Source organism: Choloepus didactylus, chromosome 21 (genome assembly GCF_015220235.1).
Source record: "Choloepus didactylus isolate mChoDid1 chromosome 21, mChoDid1.pri, whole genome shotgun sequence".
Classification (NCBI taxonomy): Eukaryota; Metazoa; Chordata; class Mammalia; order Pilosa; family Megalonychidae; genus Choloepus; species Choloepus didactylus.
In genome coordinates this window covers 3,677,828-3,697,526 of record NC_051327.1, presented here as the reverse complement: position 1 = coordinate 3,697,526, position 19,699 = coordinate 3,677,828, and the positions used below count along the sequence as shown (strand labels likewise).

The following is a 19,699-nucleotide window of genomic DNA, read 5'->3' as shown; positions in this document are numbered from 1 at the left end:
ACCATTTCCAGTTGGCTCACAGTTGCCTACAGACACACAGCAAGGAAGTGGCAAAGTCAAGATCTGAACCCAGGTCTGACCCCATGGCTTGTGTGTTTTCCATCACACTCTGAGCCTCCTTTCATCTCTCTGAACCTGCTTCTCAGTCTCTAAAATTGGGCTAAAACCCAGCATTGTGACAATTAAACAAGAAAACTTATCACCTGGCACACAGCACATGCTGGCTAAGATTTTGGTTTTCTCTTCCCTACACCTGCCTATGCCCACAGATGTTCACATGGGTGACGGCTTTCCAGCCCTCAGTGCTCTTACAGCCCCCTGGAGCCCTAGTACAGCAGCCCCTGTGTGCGGGCCTGCCCCTCTGCCACTGCTACTTGAATATATGTGTCCTGGGGCAAGGCAGCGTGATCCAGCACAGGGGACAGGCCAGCACTGAGGAAGCATGCATTAAATGCACAATGATGGGGGCAGGGGAGGATGCAAGAAATGATGGATGGAAGTCTGGGTGGACGGAAGGTTGGATAGGTGGAAAGACAGATGGAATGGCAGTTGAATGGATAGATGGAAGTTATCCATCCATGCTGTCCAATGGACAAAACGATCAGTAAAAAAATGAGTGGAAGGATGGTTGAATGGACAAAGAGATGGGTAGCAGAATAGATGGAATGATGGATAGGTGGAACAGAGGGAGGGAGGGAGGGAAGGAGGGAGGAAGTGGGGAAAGGAAGCGTAGGGGGGAGGGGGGAAGGAAGAAAGGAACAGGTTTGCTAAACAGAGACGACGGTGGAAGAATGGATGGATGGGAGGTGTGTGGACAAAGAAACAACCGTTTCTAGGGGTTCTAGGACGACTGCATGGACAAGACAGAGTCCCGCACGCAGGGCCCTTGCGTTCTGTCCCCACCTGAAGCGCCGTATATTGCACCCCACCCCTGCCCGACAGGCCTCAGTTTCCCCTCCAGTGACAGCCTGCGGGTCCCGGCTTTAGAGAACGCGGTGCTCTGCGCGGGCGTCGGAGCCGGTGCGGGTCGAGGGAAGCGGGGCGGGGGCGGTCCCTGCGTCTCGCCCCGCCCCGTCCCAAGGAGGCGGCGGTCCCCGGGCTCCGCGCCGACACCCGCGCATCGCCTGGAGCACGCAGCGCCGCGGGAACCCCGGCCAGGTGAGCGCAGCCCCGGGGCACCCAGCCGGGACGCGGGGCCGGGGGTGAGGGGTGGGGGGGTGGGGGGCGGAGGAGCCGCCCCCGGAGCGGCCCTCGCCCGGGCTGCTCTCGGCGCTCCGGGGTGGGGGGTGGGAGGAAGCGCACCTTCCTCCAGCCCCTGCCCTTCACCAATTCCTCTCCCCAGACCCGTTTAGGGTCCCCATAGCCGTGTATTCGGGTCCCGGCCCAGCCATTTACCCCTGACTCTTGGATCAAAGTTCCCTAATGTTCTCTGAGGCTCAGTTCTTTCTCCTCTGGGTGATGGAGAAATACGCCCTACTTTATGAGACAATCTGGCCTTGGCTTGCAACACCCCCCAGACCTTACAACAGCCCTGAGGGGCACCATGCAGCGGATGGTTAGGGGACGCATCCTTTGAGCCAGGCACGGTTGTAGGTGCCGGGATGCTACAGCGAAGGACACCCTGGTGGAGCTTGCACCCTAGTGGTTGGCAAAGGGCTTTGGCATCTGCTCTGTTATGACAACCCCGGGAGGGATACAGAGCAGCCAGAGGTATTGAGTCCATTTTGTAGCTGTGTGTAGTGAGGTGCAGTGAGGTTTTAAGGACCTTATCCAAGGGCACACCCCAGTAAATGTGCCTTTGTCACAAAAAGCAACCCCCTAAAGTAGAAAGATCCTTCCCTGGGTACTCTGAGCCTAAGTAGGGGTGGTCTCTGCTCTGATGCTGCTTCCTCTCCCTATGGGGGAATTAGCCATGTGCCCTTGTGATGTCTCTGATTTGGGGTGCCCCCCCATTAATCCCATGGGTGCCAGTGCTTGTACAGGCCATGACTGTATCCCTCACCCAGAACTTTGGGAGAGCAGGGCAATGACAAAGGAGAGCTAAAAGTCCCCATAGCTGACGGGTCCCTTCCCATCACCACCACCACGACTGGGGCTCATCGGTCAACCACTCAGTCACTTGGCAAACACTTGCTCTTTCGTGCACCCAGTAAAGTTGCACATCTACTATGTGCCATGTGGGGCCAAGACTTACCTACCTCTGAATCCTTAGAGCCTAGCACCCAGTAGGCCCTTAGGGTGAGTTTGCTACTTTAATGAATGACAATGATAACCTGGCCCCTGATGATAACCTTGACCTCGGGTGGGGCTGGGGACTCATGATGGTGACAGGGACTGACAGCCTGGGGTAAGTGAGGAGGGCAGGATCCTCAGGGCTAGCCCTGGGTCCCCCAGACCTGACCTTGAACTTGCTGGTTGGCCCGTGCAGAACTTGTGGTCCCAGCTACCTGCACTGTGGGGGGCCCTGGGAGAACCAGAGCCAGCAGGTGTCAGGAAGGGGACGGAGCAGCTCTTGGAATGACAGGCAAGTTTCCAGGGCTCAGAGACCTTTGGGATCCCTCAGTCCCCCTCTTCCTCCCATGTGGACTCCTCCCTTCCTCCTCCTCCTCCTCCTCCTCGGGAAGTTCTCCCCATCTGCTAGTCAGAGAGCAGATACCCCTGCCCATCAGGCCTCAGTTTCCTCTTCTGTGAAAGTCTGAGGATCCCTGCCTTAGAGAACCCCATCCCACTCTATGAGGCTCCCCTTGGCATCATTTGATTTGTCTTTCTCTGGGCCCACATGGGAGCTGGGATTTTAAGGAGCCAGGAGGGAAGTCAGGAATGCTTGGTGAGAGTGTCAGCCATGCAGTGTGACTTAGGCCTTGGTTTCCCCAGCTGTAAAATCCAAGGCCTGGCTGCCTTATCGCTGGCTCTCTCTGAGGGAGACCACATGGCCCATAACTAAAGCAGACATCTTAGAAGTTCTCGAGATTCTGAAAGGGATGGGTTCACTGGGAACTCAGAGGGCTCTGATTCCCACCTGGAGTTTCCCTCTGTCCCTAGGGGTCTGATAATCCATGTAACATGAGACAACTCTAGTACATTCTTTCTTCCACTTTGCCCCACAGGTGGACAGACCCAGAGCCCACACGGAGCAGTAGAGGATGAAGCCCACCCCTGCAGGCTCCTCGGAGGCCTGCAAAGCTGCAGGCCTGGGCGAGAAGAGCTGCCCTGTCTGCCAGGCCTGGGGAGGGGTCTCAGGTCTGGGGTCTGGCTTAGGGTCTGGGCCAGGGCCCAGAGTGGGGCCTGGTGTGGTGCCGGAAGCTGCGCCGGGGTCTGTTGCAGTTTCAGGACCTAGGTCAGGGTCTGTTGAGGTTCTGGGACCTGGGCTGGGTCCCAGTGCTGTTTCGGGGCCTGGTGCGGTTCCAGGACCTGGGCCAGGGCCTGGTGCGGTTCCGGTACCTGGGCCAGGGCCTGGTGAGGTTACGGGACCTGGGCCGAAGCCCAGTGCTGTTTTGGGGCCTGGTGCAGTTCCAGGACCTGGGCCACGGCCTGGTGAGGTTCTGGGACCTAGGCCAAAGCCCAGTGCTGTTTCGGGGCCTGGTGTGGTTTCAGGACCTGGGCCAGGGCCCAGTGCTGTTTCAGGGCCTAGTGTAGTTCCGGGACCTGGGCCAGGGCCTGGTGTGGTTCCAGGACCCGGGCCAGGTCTGGGGCCTGGACCAGGAGCTGGGTCAGTACCTGGGCCAGGAGCTGTGCCATTACCTGGGCCGGCACCAGGGCCAGGGACTGGACCTAAAACCAATGCACCATCTACAGCCCCAGCCCCAGCCCCCCAGCCGAAGACTCAGGCCAAATCCGCCCAGGCCACTAGGCAGAAGGTTCTGGTGACTGGAGGAGGAGGGTACCTGGGCTTTAACCTGGGTTCTAGCCTGGCCAAGAGCGGCATCTCCGTCATCCTGCTGGACCTCCGCAGACCCCAGTGGGAGCTGTCTCCGGGGACTGAGTTCATCCAGGTGCAGGGATGAGGGACATGGGAGTACGGGTCGTGGAGCCCTGCTTGTGGGGGGTGGCTAGAGACGCGGTGCCTGATGTCAAACCTGTGGTGCAGTGTTCCAGAAAGCAGGTTCTGAGTCTGGCCCTTTGCACTCAGACTGCAGCTCTGGTAGTTCCCAGCTGTGTAGCCATGGCCACGAGGTTCCACACCTCTGAGCCTCAGTGACCTCATCCATAGAAAGCAAGAAATGATAGTATCTGCTTCAGAAGGGTCTTACGGGGAGGCATGAGGTAGGGCACACAGAACACCTGGCCCAGCCCCTGGGACTTAGGGAGCTAACAAGGTGGTGGCTGGGGATGAAGCTGCTGCTATATAGAATCATGGGGTAAATCCTGCCCCACTAGCCTTTTCTGACCCTGCAGCTGCTTGGCTGGGGTGGGGTCAGGAGGTCAGCTCTGGGACCTGCCAAGAGACAAAATTGGTATCTCCGTTTGCCCAGGACTCGCACCTCCTACCCCTATCTCGTCTCTCTCAGGCTGATGTCCGAGATGGAGAAGCCCTCTACCGTGCTTTCGAAGGGGTGGACTGTGTCTTCCACATGGCCTCCTATGGAATGTCTGGTGCTGAAAAGGTGAGCCCCTCACGTGCAATACCTGGAGTTACAGTCAGGTTCCAATCCTGACTCTGCCCTTCAGCTCCCCCCACGCCCATGGATCCTTTGTTGCTCTTCGCCTGCTCCAGGAAGGATGTGGGCAGCTCCCAGCCTGCATTTTGCATCCATGAGACCAAACCCCAGTTTTGCTGCTTGTCTTAGCTGTGTGATCTAGGCGAGTTAACCTCTCCGAGCTTCAGTTTCCTTATCTGTAAAGTGAAAATATTCCTAGTTCTTAACTAACATCCTCTTCAGAGGACAGAGTGACAGTAAATATCAAAATTTTAAACATACACATACCCTTTGACGAGAAATTGCTTTCCTTATTTGTATGTTCACAGCATTGCTTTTAATTGCAAAAGACAAGAAATAACCTAAATGCTCATCAGCTGGGGACTATTTAAATAAATTGTGATGTATCCATCCAGTGAAATTCTATGCAGTCGTTCAAAAAAACGAAGTAACTCAATATGTGCTGATGAAAAACAATTTCTAAGCTGCAGAATAGAGTCTGGTATCTCCCGTGGGATTTTTTTTTTTAAGCTAGGATTAATGTTTATGGTTATTTATATGCTCACACATGCATATGTGCTGATATTAATAAGTGTTGATTATCTCTAGAAGAAAACACAAGAAACTGTGGTTGCCTCTGGGGATGGAAAAGAAAGATTTGGGATCAAAAGTGAGAGGGAAACTTGCTTTTCACTGTTTACTCTTTTTCTGTCATGAATTATTTTTAACCTTGTGATTGTATTACCTCTTAAACAAAAACAACCACAGTGAGAATAAATCTAGTTTAAAAATAAACATAGGACCCACCTCTGGGGTTGGAGTGGGGATTAAATGGGATGGGGACCATTAAAGACTTTGGCCTGTCCTTGGCATGCAGGAAACTCTCACTAAAGCCCAGTTTTGTTTTTCACCCTGCAACGCCCTCACGAAGTCATGGAAAGTATTGCTCTGTCCATCTTACAGATAAGGAAACTGAGACTTCGAGATTGGAAGAACGATCCAAACACGTTTTGAGTCCCTTTTCTGGGCCAAGCCCTGGGCCCTTCCTGTGGGTCTTAATTAAACCTGTTGACCATCCAGGGTTTGCCCTCGATCTGCAGAAGAGGGACTGTGGGGCCAGACAGGGGTGGACCCTCCCCTCAGGCCTCTCGGGGTCCCTGCCTCTGAGCTGGCTGGCCTTCAGCAGCCCCTGCCCTGCCCTGACCCCCAAGCCCAGCCTTCCGGCCTCAGCTACAGGACAGGCAGCACCATCGCGACTTGCCCACCTCCATCTTGTCTTTTAGCTACAAAAAGAGCAGATTGAGTCTATAAATGTTGGCGGCACGAGACTAGTGATCGATGGTAGGCGCTCAGAGCTCACGTGTGACCTGCTGTGTGTTTCCTCCTTCTCTCCCCTCTCCTGCCACTGCCCAGCTTGGGGTGTGGGGGGGCAAGTGGGCCAGGGGGGAGACAGAGGCAGAACCCTCCCCCCACTGCAGCTCCCCTCAGCAGAGGGCCTGGGAACCAGCACATCCTTCCCGAACTGCAGACCTGCTCAGGGTCTTGCAGGTCACCAATGTGTCACCCAGCATGTCTGGGGACAATAGGAGCCGTTTGCACCCAGGGCTTAGGGTTTTGGGTATAAGACAAGTCGCTGAATTGCCAAAAAAGGAGGCCCATGTCTAGGCTTTCCGGGCATGCCGTGCCTTATCCTGCATTCTGTTCTCCTTTCTGATTCTAGAGTGTCTTTTTCCTGGGTTCCCACTGAGACTTTCTTGTGACCTGTCCTTGGCAAGGTAGCTCAGGGGCCACAGCCACACTCAGAAGGAAGAATGAGCAGGCGTGGCCTCCAGGGGCCCAAGGAACAGGGACTCCACCCAACCCCTAAGTCAGGGGGAGGAGACCCTTCCTGAGCAGCTCCGGATTCTGGGAGGGTCCCAGGGGCTGGTCTGTGTGTCCTTGGAGACCGGGTGCAGATCAGTGGGTTCACCCAAGGGAGGCCCCTGTGGGCACCTCTTCAGCCATCTCCCGCTCACACACAGCCCTGTGTGTTTGCACGTGTGTGCGTGTGTGGTGCTGTGCGCCTGTCCCTGCAGTCTGCGTCCGCCGGCGGGTTCCGAGGCTTGTCTACACCAGCACTGTCAATGTCACCTTTGGCGGTCAGCCCATCGAGCAGGGTGACGAGGACTCCGTGCCATATTTCCCACTGGAGAAGGTAGTCGGCTTCTGGGAGAAGTGGGCGGGTCCCAGCCCAAAGGAAGGGGTGGGTAGAGCCAGAGAGGTGTGGTTTAGCATCCTGACGCAAGGTGAATTCCAGGAGGAAGAACCCCCTAAACAGGGTGGTACTACTGCTCCCCTATTTTAACTGGTTGTGCCAGCAGGAGCTTTGGAATCAGACCCAGCCTTGAGCCCCAGCCAGTGACTTTCTACCTGTGGGGCCCTGAGCAATTCACCTAACCACTCTGAACCTCTGTTTCTTCCTCTGTACGTGATAACTCCATTTCAGTGAGTTGTAGAGAGCAGGAAATGAGATAACACGTGGAAAGGCCATGTGAACACTAAAGGATTACATATAAATAATTCATCCAATGTGTGTCGTCCAGCATCAGTGTCACAAGGCAGGTGTTGGGGGCTGGCGGGAGCCTCCCTGAGCTAAGGAGCCTGAGTCATTGTTACCCCTCTCAGCCCAGTGCTCCTCTGGAGAAAACACACTCTCCTCCTACCCAGAGGCTTGGCTCTATCCCAGGGGACATCTGCAGAATCCAGCTCCGGTGTGGGCTGAAACAAAGGTGCAGCCTTGGGGCTGGGCTGGCTTTGCCCAGCAGTGTCACTGACCCCTGCCTGGTGGCCCTGTTCTCTCTGTCCTCCTGGCAGCACATAGACCACTACTCCCGAACGAAAGCCATTGCTGATCAGCTGACCCTCACAGCCAATGGAACACCTCTCCCAGGTGAGTATTACGGAGCTCTGCTCACACCAAATTGCCACGCCGGTGAGAATGGCAACCTGCTGCCTCCCCCAAAATACAGGCATGATGCTAGCTTCTCCCTGATTGCCCAGGGCCTGGGGCACTCACATTCCACTCATTCTGAGCACCTGCTTTGAGCCAGCCTCCCTGCCAGGGCTATAGCCAGGAAAAAGTCACCCCCTGGGCTGGGGGTCTAAGAACAGTTGCTCTGACACCCATTTTACAGAAGACTGAGGCTTGCAGGGTCACTCAAGCCCGGCTCTCTTTCCTGCCACACAGGAGCAGATCCCATTTTAGGGGCCTTCTTTGGAAAAAAAGAGAGCAAAATCATGACTATGGAATGAGGTGTGGGGCTTTGGAAGAGCCACACACAGAAGGGGCCCCAAAGCTTAACCTTCATTAACTTTCCAAAATACTCTGCCTTGGCCGCCTTCCCACGCTGCCTCCTCTAGGCCATGCAGCTCTTAGAGTGGTAGAGGCAGGATTCGAACCCCTGTAGCTCTACCACCAGAGCCTGGGGGCATAATCACCAGGCTACACTGCAGCCTCAGGTGGTGTGATCCTGAGAATGGGCTCTGCTGTTCGCAGTTCTGTTCCCCCACCCCCTTGATCCTAATGGGAACGTCTCTCTGTGTGTTCCAGGGGGTTGTGCATAGCTGAGTTCTCTTTCCTCGGCCGGAGTGGCAGCCTGCAGGCTAGACACCTAATCCTCCAGCCGAGAATTATTTATATGAGTGTCCCCAGCTTTCAATGGTCAGGAGATACCCTGGGCCCAGTCCTCCGTGACGTGGCTGCCCAGTACCGTCCTGGCCAGAGACAGCTGCAACTCGACCCCCCCACCCCTGGGCCTGGGTGACCCCAAGTTTAAAATTAGCTGCGTCTGTTAATAGAAAAGCTCACCTGATACCTGCCCGCCCGGGAATCCAGCCACGGTCACGCCGGGTGACTTCTGCTCGCTGCTACCTGCGCTGGTCCCTGAGAGTCACCCTCTGAGCTGGTGGGGAGGGGCACGGTCCCTGTAGCCGAGTCCTGAGAGGTGCAGGGCCCCGTGAAGGGTGGGTGCAGTTTTGTTACTCCCTTCTCTGGGCATGTTGGTTTCTTGGGGCTGTCGCCACAAATCACCAAAACTTTAGTGGCTTAAACAGCAAAATTTATTCTTGCACAGTTCCGGAGGCCAGAAATCCAAACCCAAGTTGTCGCAGGGCCGTGCTCTCTCTGGAGGCTCTGGGGGAGCCCCTTCCTCCCACTTTTGGCCTCGGGTGGCTGCAGGTGTCCCTGCGCCTGTGCCTGCAACCTTTCCCTGTCTGCCTCCGTCTTTCCATGGCCGTCTGTCTCTGGCTCTCCACTGGGTGTCTCTGATAAGGATGCTTGTCATTGGATTTAGGGCCCACCCAGATAATCCAGGGTGCTCTCATCTCCAGATCCTTAACTACATCTGCAAAAACCCTTTTTTCAAAAAAGGCTATGGTGACAGATGTCTGGATGTGGGCATAACTTTTGGGGGCTGCCATCCGCCCCACCAGGCTGGGTGAGGGCACTGGAGGATGCAGCTCTTGGGCCCTTGGTGAAGACCCCAAGGCACCAGCCCAGGCTAATTTAAGGGGAATGGAAGGATGCGGAATAGCTTTCTAGAAAAAATGACCCCCAGAGGCTTGGAAAGGACAAGATCAGGGACAGCTCCAGGGACCTGGGTGGCAGGAGCGGACACTCCATCTCTTCAGGGAGAATCCACTCCTAGGATTTTAGTGTCAGTGACGATGAGTCACTTTCCTGGGTGAGAACATCTCACTGACCTAGCTTGGGTCCCCAGGGGAGGTGAGGCCTCTCAACTGACAGTCCCCTCAAGACCTCGTATAGGAGAGGGGGTTACCCAAAGGAGAGGGAGCAGCTAGTCCCAGAAGAGGGTCTGCACTGGGCTTCCCAAACTGTGGGTGCGGCCGCTTGTCGAGATGGAGCCTCAGGAGAGAGGCACCCCTTCCTGGAGGCTGTTTCATTTGAGGGTTTGGGGTTGGGGGAGTCAGTTAATTTACAAAATCAGCAATTTTAAGCCTTTAAAAAAAAAAAATCTTCATATAAGCACAAATGGATTATTGGGGAAAACCAAAAATTTTGTAGGCATTTGTAAGACAAGACTTTAAAAAGATGAGTTTATGCAGCCCCTTCAGGCTGTCCCCCAGATTTCCCCAGGGGAGACATGTTGACCTGCTTCCATCATTGGGGGCCTCTTGGTGGAGAGTTTGGGGAACTCTGGACCAGGCTGTGTCATGGGCTGGGGGCCTCTGTCATGATAGAGCAGCGAGAACTAGGGGCCGAGACCCCCAGGCTCTTGGGCTGAGAGTGTTCTAGACTTTTCCTTTCTCTGTTGATTGTCTGGAAAATATAAGGGCTCCCACCACTTACAAAGCAGCCACTTTACAGACGAGACCAAGGCTGAGAGACCTGCAAGTCAGGGTCTACTTGTGAGTGTCGTATCACCTAGATGCAGGGCAGTTAGGGGAGGGACTCAGGCTTTGGTTCCCCATCTTGGCTGAGCTGTGTGACCTCAGGCAGGTCACATCACTTCTCTGAGCCTGGGTTCTTCCATCCATTAAACAAGGATAATAGCAGCTCCCACCTCATAGGGTTGCCTTGAGGGAAAAAATCCTGGTTTACCGAAGTACCGGGAACATACTTGGACTTCTCTGAGAGTGGTCATGGTTATTATCTAACTGATGATCAGTAAAGGAAAGAACTAGAGCTGCCAGCATAAGGGAGTGTGGGTCTGTGCGCATCTGTAAAATGGGCACGGTAGGACTCAGGGGAGCTGAAACGAAATGCTCAGTAAACCCTCAGGGGCCAGGCAGGTCCCATCTCTGCTGTGAGCCTGTGAGCATCGTGAGGGTAGTGACCATTTCTTGCTCATCCTTGGATTCTTCACAGCATCCATCCTGGGGCCTGGTGGAAGGCGGGGAGGGGTGGTTTCTGAATAATGTTTGTTGAATGACTAATTGATTGAGAGAGTATCTAACCTGTACAGGTAAGGAGCATGGAGTATGGGCAGGCTTTCTCTCCTTCTCCCTGCTGGTCTGCCATTCCCCAGATCCCTGACCTCCCTCCCTTTGTCCTAGGAGGAGGCACTCTGCGGACATGTGTGCTACGGCCCCCTGGGATCTACGGCCCCGAGGAGCAGAGGCACCTGCCTCGTGTGGCGGTAAGTCACCCCAGCCTCCAGAAGGAGGAGCCTGGCTGATGGGCATGCAGAATGGGGCCTTCCCAACCCACAGGTCCCGAGCCTGAGACCCTCGGTTCTGGGAAATGCCCCCCAACCCTTGTCAGTTCATGGACCCCTCAGGCCCACCGGGCAAATCCCTGTTGTCTGTGCCAGCCAGACCTGGGCACGGGTCGGGGAGACATGGAGCTGTGACCCAAAGAGACAGAAGGGACCCCATCGCCCCCACTGCCCACTGGAATGTGGGCTCCCTGAGGGCTGGATGGTTCAACTCATGCCACCAGCACAAGGGCCCTCAAGCAGAAAACCGCCCTCTGGAGAAAGCCAGGTACCAGGAATATAGCAACAAGGAGCACCAGACCTTGTCTTCAAACGTCTCACAGCCTGACCGGGGAGACAGAGAGACAGCCTCAGATTCAGTGCGGCGAGGGCTGGGGGGAGGGAGGTGCTGTGAGGGTGGAGGACTGAGGAGAGAGCCCGGCAGGGGAGGAAAGGAGGACTCCCTGGAGGAGGTGATGCCTGTGCTGAAAGACAAGAAGGAATTAACCAAGGGAACAGGTAGTAGGAAAAGGTAATCCACCTTGAGGAGACAGCTTGGGCAAATACCAGAAGTGGAAAAGATCATGGTTGGGTTTAGGAAGCAGCAAGAGGCGCATGTGGTTGGAGCTGGGAGTGCAAATCCCCAGGGACAGTGTGGGGCGACCAGGGTGTGCAGCTGGGGGTACTGCCAGAAAGGGGACATTCCAGTCTGCAGTTTCAAAGCATTCCTCTGCTGGGGCTGTATGTCATTTCTTTTTTTAAGTTAACTGAGTACTCAGGGAATGTGGGGTGGATCCATTCATTCATTCGTTCATTCGTTAGTTTAACAAATATTTATTGAGCTCCTACTACATGCCTAGTACTGTTCTAGGTTTTAGGGATAAATCAGTGATGATTCCTGCCCTTGTGGAGTGTATATTCTCACACACACAAAATAAACATAAAATACATTTTTAAAAAAATCACAGTTTATCGCTGGAGGAAAAATAAACGATAAATTAGAAGGTGTGTGCAAAGATTCCAGGTGCTTTGGGAAAAAGAAAAAGTAGAGTGAGTTGAGGGAACTGCGAGGGCCGAGGTCATTGGGGGAGCCTCATGGAGAAGGTGACAATTGATGATCAACTTGAAGGAGGTGACGATGTGCATCATGCAGCATGTGGAGAAAGAACCTTCCAAAGGGAACAGCTGGTTTAGAGCCCTGAGATGGGAATGTGCCGGCATGTTCCAGGAACAGCACGGGCCAGTGTGGCTGGAGCAGACCAGCGAGGGGTAGCGGGCGATGCGGTCAGAGAATCCCTGGGGCCAGATCAGGAGGGCCTGGAGGCCCCGGCTTCACCCCAACAAAATGGGAGACGTGACCTGACCTAGGATTTAAGAGGACCCCTCAAGCTGTAGCGTGGGGAGCAGACTGTGGGGGAGGGTGAGCAGGGATGTAGGGGAAGCAGTTAGGGGGTGAGCGTGGTATCCGGGCAAGAGATGAGGGTGGCAGCAGGGCTGGTGAAGAAGCGGTCACTTTCTGGATAGATCATCGTTGAGCCAACAGGATTGGGGGGTGGGTGGGAGGTGAGATCCCTGTGAGATGTAACTAGACAACTACATGGATGTGTCGGGAAGGCATTGGATACTGAGTCTGGGGTTGGGGGAGAGGTGTCTGGCTTGGAGGTAGAAATATAGATTGGGTGAAATTGGAAGCCACTCCAGGCCTGGGCCTGTGTCTCTCGCCCCCTCCCCCTCTGCAGAGCCACATCCAAAAGAGGCTGTTCATGTTCCGATTCGGAGACCGCAGGATGAGGATGAACTGGGTCCACGTGCGAAACCTGGTGCAGGCCCATGTCCTGGCGGCCGAGGCCCTCACGGCTGCCCAGGGCTACGTGGCGGTGAGTCTCTTGCAACCATCCTCCCTGCGGGCGGCAGGCAGGGCGCCCCATCCTTCCCATCCCTTGGGGAGTCCTGGCTCACGCACAGCAGTTCTCCCCAGTTCCTGCACTTGGCTGGGGAAGCCGGGGTGGGGGTGCCGAGTGAACCTCATTGGCTCCTTGCAGTGACCCTCTGAGATAGGTGGTGTGATCCCGGAATGACAACCACCAAATGCTGAGCATCTTACATACGGGAATCCCAAGATCCCGTTATTATCCTCCCATTTGTCAGATGAAGAAATGGGTACAGAGAGGTTAGCAGATCACCTTGAGCTAGTGTGGTGGCATCAGCATTCTCTCTGGCCCAGAGAGCCCAGCCATGGGATCCAATCCTGGCCACTAGTCCCCACTGGCTGCCCAGGAGAACTACGGGGTGGGTCTGCTATCGAGCGCCCTCGAAAGGCTGGGGCCAAGCTGGAGGGCAGGTGCCTGACTGCTGCCCTCCCCATGTCCCCCTCAGAGCGGGCAGGCGTACTACATCAACGACGGGGAGAGTGTCAACCTCTTCGAGTGGATGGCCCCACTGGTAGGTGCCCAGACACCCAGAGTGAGCATTTGGGGACCCCCCCCCAGGTCTTCTCTCCCTGTCATGCTTTCCTACTGCAGATCAGTAGGCTTCACATTTACAATGTCTGAATGTGTGACTTTTCTTTAAAAACCATCTTGGGCCACAGTGTCCACTGGGCGATATTGGGATTGGCTGGAGCTGAGTTGCAGCTGCCCCTTGGAGGGGCTGGGTGTGTGCACCCCGTTAGCCATGGTTCCCTTCCAGCGTGCTTCCTGATTTGTGTTGATCTCTAGCCCTGAGGAATTTTTGTGTGTGACCCTCCATCCCATGTGTTGAGGTTTGCAGAAGGTCAACTACAGCCCAGAGAGAGGCCCTGGAGCCTCCAACACTGCAGCCCCTCAAAGAATCCTTGCCACCTTGCCCAGCAGCCCACAGATTCCTGGAACTGCCTTGGGTAGAAACCCTGGGCAGGAGGGTACACCCTCGGAGCGAACAGGCCTTCACTCCTCAGATCCTCAGCATTGCCCCTCAAAACCGTAGCAAGAAGCCAGACTGACCTGAGCCCACAAAGCGCTTGGCTTTTCTTTCCAGCTCTTGTACCCCCCCAGACAGGTTGTTTTCTTTCTTTTTTAATAGCAGCTTTAGTGACATATATTCACATACCATACAATTCACCCATTTAAAGTATACAATTCAGTGGTTTTTAGTGTAGTCACAGAGTCGTGCAAACAACACCACGTCAATTTTAGAACATTTTCATCACCCACTAGTGGTTGCTTCCCTTTTGCCCCACTCCCAGCCCCGGGCTGTCTCTATGGATTTGACTATTCTGGACATTTCTTATAGAGGGAATCATATAATATGTGACCTTTTGTGACTGATGTCTTTTACTTAGCATAATGTTTTCAAGGTTCATCCATGTTGCAGTTTTCCAGGTCAAGGTGTAGATTTCACTTCAAGCCTGGCACAGCCGGCTGGTTGCAGGATCTGCCACCTTGGGTGGATGGGCCGAGGGCCAGGAGATGTTTCTGTGGCCCTGGTGTAAAGAGAGCATGTGGCCATTCCATGCCAGCCCCTGGAGGACCCCTTCTCAACTCAGGCCATGTTTTCTTGCAGTTTGAGAAGCTGGGCTACAGTCAGCCCTGGATTCAGGTGCCTACTTCCTGGGTTTACCTGACAGGTAAGGAAAAGAATCTGTACTGAAAGCCCTCCATCTGCTAGGTGTACCTGCATTAGCTCATTGTAAACCCAGAACAGGGACTAGGGTGAGTCAAGTGAGGAGCTGAGGCTGCATTTTTTTTAAATTCATTTTTATTGAGATATATTCACATACCATACAGTCATCCAAAGTGTACAATCAACTGTTCATAGTACCATCATATAGTTGTGCATTCATCACCCCAATCTATTTTTTGAACATTTTCCTTGTACCAGAAAAAGTGAAAAAGAGAATTAAAAAAAAGTAAAAAAGAACACCCAAATCATCCCCCCCCACCCTATTTTTCATTTAGTTTTTTTGTCACCATTTTTCTACTCATCCATCTATACACTGGATAAAAGGACTGTGATCCACAAGGCTTTCACAACCACACAGTCACCCCTTGTAAGCTGTATTGCTATTCAATCAAGAGTCAAGGCTACTGGGTTGTAGTCTGATAGTTTCAGGTATTTATTTCTAGCTATTTCATTGCAATGAAACCTGAAAGTGTTATCTATATATGCATAAGAGTGCCCACCAGTGTGACCTCTCAACTCCACTTGAAATCTCTCAGCCACTGAAACTTTGTTTCGTTTCATTTCACATCCCCATTTTGGTCAAAAAAATGTTCTCGATCCCATGATGCCGAGTCCAGATTCATCCTTGGGAGTCATATCCCACGTTGCTAGGGATATTTACACCCCTGGGAGTCAGAGCCCATGTAGGGGGGAGGGCAGTGAGTTCACTTGCTAAGGTGGCTTAGCTAGAGAGAGAGGCCACATCTGAGAACAAAGAGGTACTCAGGGGGAGACGCTTAGGCGCAATTATAAGCAGGTTTAGAGGCTGCATATTTTAAGAGGAGCTCACTCTCTCGGAGACTCGCAAGTGCTGCAAGCTCCATCCTACGCTTGCACGGCCGGCCGGAGACTGGGTACCTCCTTAAATGTTGTGCCCTAGATGCCTCACTCCTGTCGCCCTAGCCCTGGCCCTGTTTAAACCCTTGTCCCACCTGCAAGGTGGGCGTGATCGGGCCCATTGTAAAGATGCGGTGATGGGGGCCCAGAGAGGCTAGTAGTGCGCCCTAGGAGCTATAGAGTGAGAAAGTGGGAGGCAGAATTCCCCCTGAACATGGCTGATTCCAAAGCCCACACCCAGCCCTCTGGGCCATGCTGGAAACCATTATGCCAGTCAGGAGAAGAGGGAGCCCTGGGGCTGCCCAGTCCCCCTGGGAGCACCCTAAAGTTGAGGCTACTTTTGGAAATGCCAGGGTTCCATGTTAACCTAAGATTCCCCTCCTCACCCTGGAAGCCAGTCTCTGACCCCATCCCCACCCTCACCCCACCCGCACATCCTGGCTGCTGTCTTCTACTCCACCCCCCGAGTCCCCCTGCCTGCCTCCTTCCAGCTGGACGGCAGTGACCAGCCCAAGGGGACAGGGGGCCCTCCAGTCACACAAATAGCTGTGTTCGTGAAAAATCTCCACTGGATCAGTTTGCATTTTCATTAGACTGGGATGCTTTCCATTTAAAGCAGTGGTTCGCAAACTTTTGTCCCCCAGGACTCATGTTTATGACTTCCCATGCACAGCACGTCCGACCCCTAGCTGAGAAGAGATCAGCCCCAGCTTACAGCAGTTTTAGAGGATTGTCTATAAATTCCCAGTTCCCAGAGGACTAACCATAACTCAGTGCTTCTCAACCCTGACTGCATGGTACAACCAAGTGGGACGCTTTTAAAATATACCTTAGCCACACCCCAGGGCCATTATATCCAGATCTACCAAAAGGAGGTGGGGTGGGGGTGGGGCATCAGTATTTTTAAAGTGGTCCAGTGTGCAGCCAAGGTTGAGAACCACTGCTCCAAAACTTTTTCTTTCCTGCTCACCAAAGGACATTGGAATAGAAGTGAGTGGGAGAGACAGAGAGATTACTATAGAGATGCTCAGATTTATTTAAAAGCTCCAGTTCTTTAACCTTAATAAAAAGACACTGGTGACACATTTTACAGCCAAATAAGGCGCCCCAAGGCACTCTGAGAATCGCTGATTGAAAGGAATCTGATGACAGCAAATTTTCACAAAATGAAGTCTCCCTTGGCAGAGTGAATAACGCCCCAATTGATTCATCCTCCCTGGTACCCTTGGGGACAGATGACCATGTGGCCATTGGTTCCTCTCTCCCCGCACAGCCATGGTGATGGAGTATCTGCACCTAACACTGAGGCCTGTCTGCAGCGTCCCTCTTCTGCTCACCCGGAGTGAGGTAAGGGGGCTGGCTGCCCAGGGAGCCCCTGAGCCCTGAGAGCTCCTCAGCCCCTTCCTGCCCTTTCTTCACACTCACTGCCACCACCCTTTACCCATGACGCCATGGCTGGATGCTTGGCTGAGGTCTCAGAGCCCTCCATGTGGGCCGAATCGGGTGCCAGCTCCTGATAAGCATCCCAGCCCCTGGGCTTTTTGGTCAGGCTGTGTCCTCTTGGGCTGGCCTGCAACAGCTCCAGGGCCCCCTCCCCATCAACATTATTTCATTCATAAGCAGCTTCTCCCCAGCCAGACCAGAGGCTCCCCAAGGCAGGTTTCAGGACTTTTGCTTCTTTGAACAGCCCCTCCCCACCTGTCCCACCAGCTCTCAACACACAAAGGCACACCCACAACCTGGTGTTCTAGGCTCACAGTTGGTGCTCACTGATTAACAAGTATATATTAACCACCTACTATGTACAAAATACTATTCACAATCATGATGATGCAGTTATATATCTGCTTAGCCTGTATGGTTTAAACATAGACTGTAAACAGTAAAGCAACAGGTGACGTTGGGTGGTGTTCCTTGCAAAACACTTCCTGTCCACTCTCTCATTTGATTCTCTCTGATGCCCCCTCAGTTAGGGAGGGCAAAGAGATTATGATCTCCATGTTATGATGAGAAATCACGCACTAGGGGGTTAGTGACTTGTTCAAGGTCACATCGCACTGGAAGCCACATCAGACTCCAAACCTTCCAGCTTGGGTGAGAGGGAGCGGGGCAGAAGAAAGAAGCAGTTACCTGCGGATTCTCCTTTTAGCCATCTAGACCAGTAGAGGAGAGAGAATACCTACGATAACTATATACCAGGCACTGGGCTTTATCTCATTTAATCTTCACTGCTATGGTTATCCTCCTCATTTACAGAGGAGGAAACAAGAACAGAGGTGAAATGACTGCCCAAGATCACTTATGTAAGAAGTGGCAGAGCTGGTATTTGAACCCAGAGCCTAAGAGATTTCAAGCTGCCTCAGGAGTCACATCCATGTGAAATAGCTGCCAAGGTCCAGCTGAGTTGTGAACTGGCTCTCCTTGTCTAACTTGAGGGTTTTCTTTTCAGCAGAGGAGCCTTAGTGAGCTGGGGAAGTTTCTGCTCTGTGGCTCGGGCGCCCTCTGCTGGTGTATCTGTGACACACCAACCAGCCCTCTGGTTTGACTTTATAGGCTTTCATTCGTTTAACATTTATTGAGCACCTGTTGTGTGCAAGGCACCGTGCTGGGTGATGAAGGCAACAAGAAATAGTCCTTAACTCAAGGAGATCACAGTCCAAAGGGGAAGACAGCCCAGTAACTGGCAGCTCAACACACTGTGATAAGGGAGATTATGAGGAGCTTCAGAGCACAGAAGGGGCACCCAAGCCAGCTCTGAGGAAGTCAGGGAGGCTTCTCAGAGGAGGCAACTTCTAAGCACAAGACCTGGGACCCTGCTTATTTAGTTCACAGCTTGATCCCTACATAACAAGTGCTCAGCAAATATTTTGGGGAATATTGATTAACTTAGCTGGAATAAACCTACTTCTGCACCCACCAACTCTCCATCACCTAAAGTCCTGAACTTACTAGCTGGAATTTAATGGGACAAAAACAAATCTCCCTCCCTCCCTTCTCCCTCCACCCCTCCCAAGCAGCTAAGAACAGGAGCTTGAATTCAGGGACCCAGGGAGAATCAAGCAGCAGACGGACCCCTCCCCAGTGGGCTAGCATCGGACTCCACTGTGTGGTCCTGGGCAAGTCATTTAACCTCTCTGATCTTCAGAGGCTTAAAAATATGCAAAGCGGAAATGGTGGTAGACCACCTCAGAGGGTTACTAGAAAGGCCCAGTCCAGCCGCAGAGCGCTCTGTAATTGATAGCTGTCATTACTACCCTTGAAGCCGGTGGCCCCAGGCCGTCTGACAGCCGAGAAACGCAGCTCAGACGCGGGAGAGTACTCACGTCTGCGTGACTGCATTCCTCAGGGAAGCGCAGTTTAATCAGGGCGTGAAGGCTGCGCCCTAGGGCCGGTCCAGTCAGAGTGGGTCTGGGGCTGGGGGCGTTTCTGGAAATATTTTTTCCTCAGGGCGTTCAGCTTCTTCTAGTGGACATCTAAGAGTGTGCTAAGGGCTTCTTTCCCGAATCCTGGCACCATGCTAGCCCGGGCCGACGAAGAGAGTGCAGAGCGGGGCCTTTGCTTCTTGGGGAAGGAGGCAGGGAGCTCAATGGGGTGCGAGTGAAGCGGGGCTGGTGGGGGAGAGCAGTGAACGCATCCTGGAGGCTGCGCCTTCGAGAAAACTGAAGGCGACCGAAGAGAGACGGAGTCCCTGCTGACAAGGGCATCGCAGGAGCTAGAACCGGCACACGGCTGCTTGCAAATCCCTGCCCCCTCATTTCCCTCTCCGTAAAATACGGGGGCGGAGAATGCCTTCCCCTCTCCCACCAGTCCCCAGCCCCGGCGTCCCTTCGCTCGCTGCCACGCCTCTCCCCGCAGGTGCGCAGCGTGGCCGTGACGCACACCTTCCAGATCGCCAAGGCCCGCGCTCAGCTCGGCTACGCGCCTGACAAATTCAGCTTCGCCGACATCGTGGAGCATTACGTGCAGTCCATGCCCAGGCGGCCCCGCGGCTCCACGGCGCGGGCCCTCGTGCGGCTGCTGCTCGGCCTGCTGCTGCTCTTGGGCCTGCTCGCCCTGGCCCTGCACCTCCTGAGCCCGCAGCCCCCGGGGGCCGCCGAGGAGCGCCGCTGAGGGACGGCAACCCGCGAGTCTCGGCGGGTGCCGGTCCTCCTGGAGCGCACCCACCCCCGGCTCCGCCCTCCGACCTGCGGCCCACCCCCTGGTCCTGGTCCCGCCCTTTCCCCGCCCTCTGGGTTGTCCCTACTTCTGCCCCTCCCTCCGGACTTGGCCCCAACCGCTGACTCTGGTCCCGCCCCTTCCTTGCCCTCTGGGCTGTCCGCCTCTGCTCCGCTC

At 54.2% G+C, this 19,699-nt stretch overlaps 1 protein-coding gene across 1 annotated transcript; it reads left to right on the top strand.

The window, feature by feature from the left end:
• The first annotated feature begins 1,142 nt into the window (after positions 1–1,142).
• Positions 1,143–19,539, top strand: SDR42E2 (short chain dehydrogenase/reductase family 42E, member 2). The gene is made up of 12 exons (XM_037814602.1): positions 1,143–1,158; positions 3,108–3,992; positions 4,509–4,604; positions 5,921–5,978; positions 6,713–6,831; positions 7,491–7,566; positions 10,692–10,774; positions 12,571–12,708; positions 13,208–13,273; positions 14,372–14,435; positions 16,641–16,714; positions 19,223–19,539. Exons 2-12 carry the CDS (start codon positions 3,144–3,146, stop codon positions 19,475–19,477), a joined length of 1,878 nt encoding a protein of 625 aa, XP_037670530.1. The 5' UTR covers positions 1,143–1,158; positions 3,108–3,143; the 3' UTR covers positions 19,478–19,539.
• Positions 19,540–19,699: the final 160 nt, after the last annotated feature.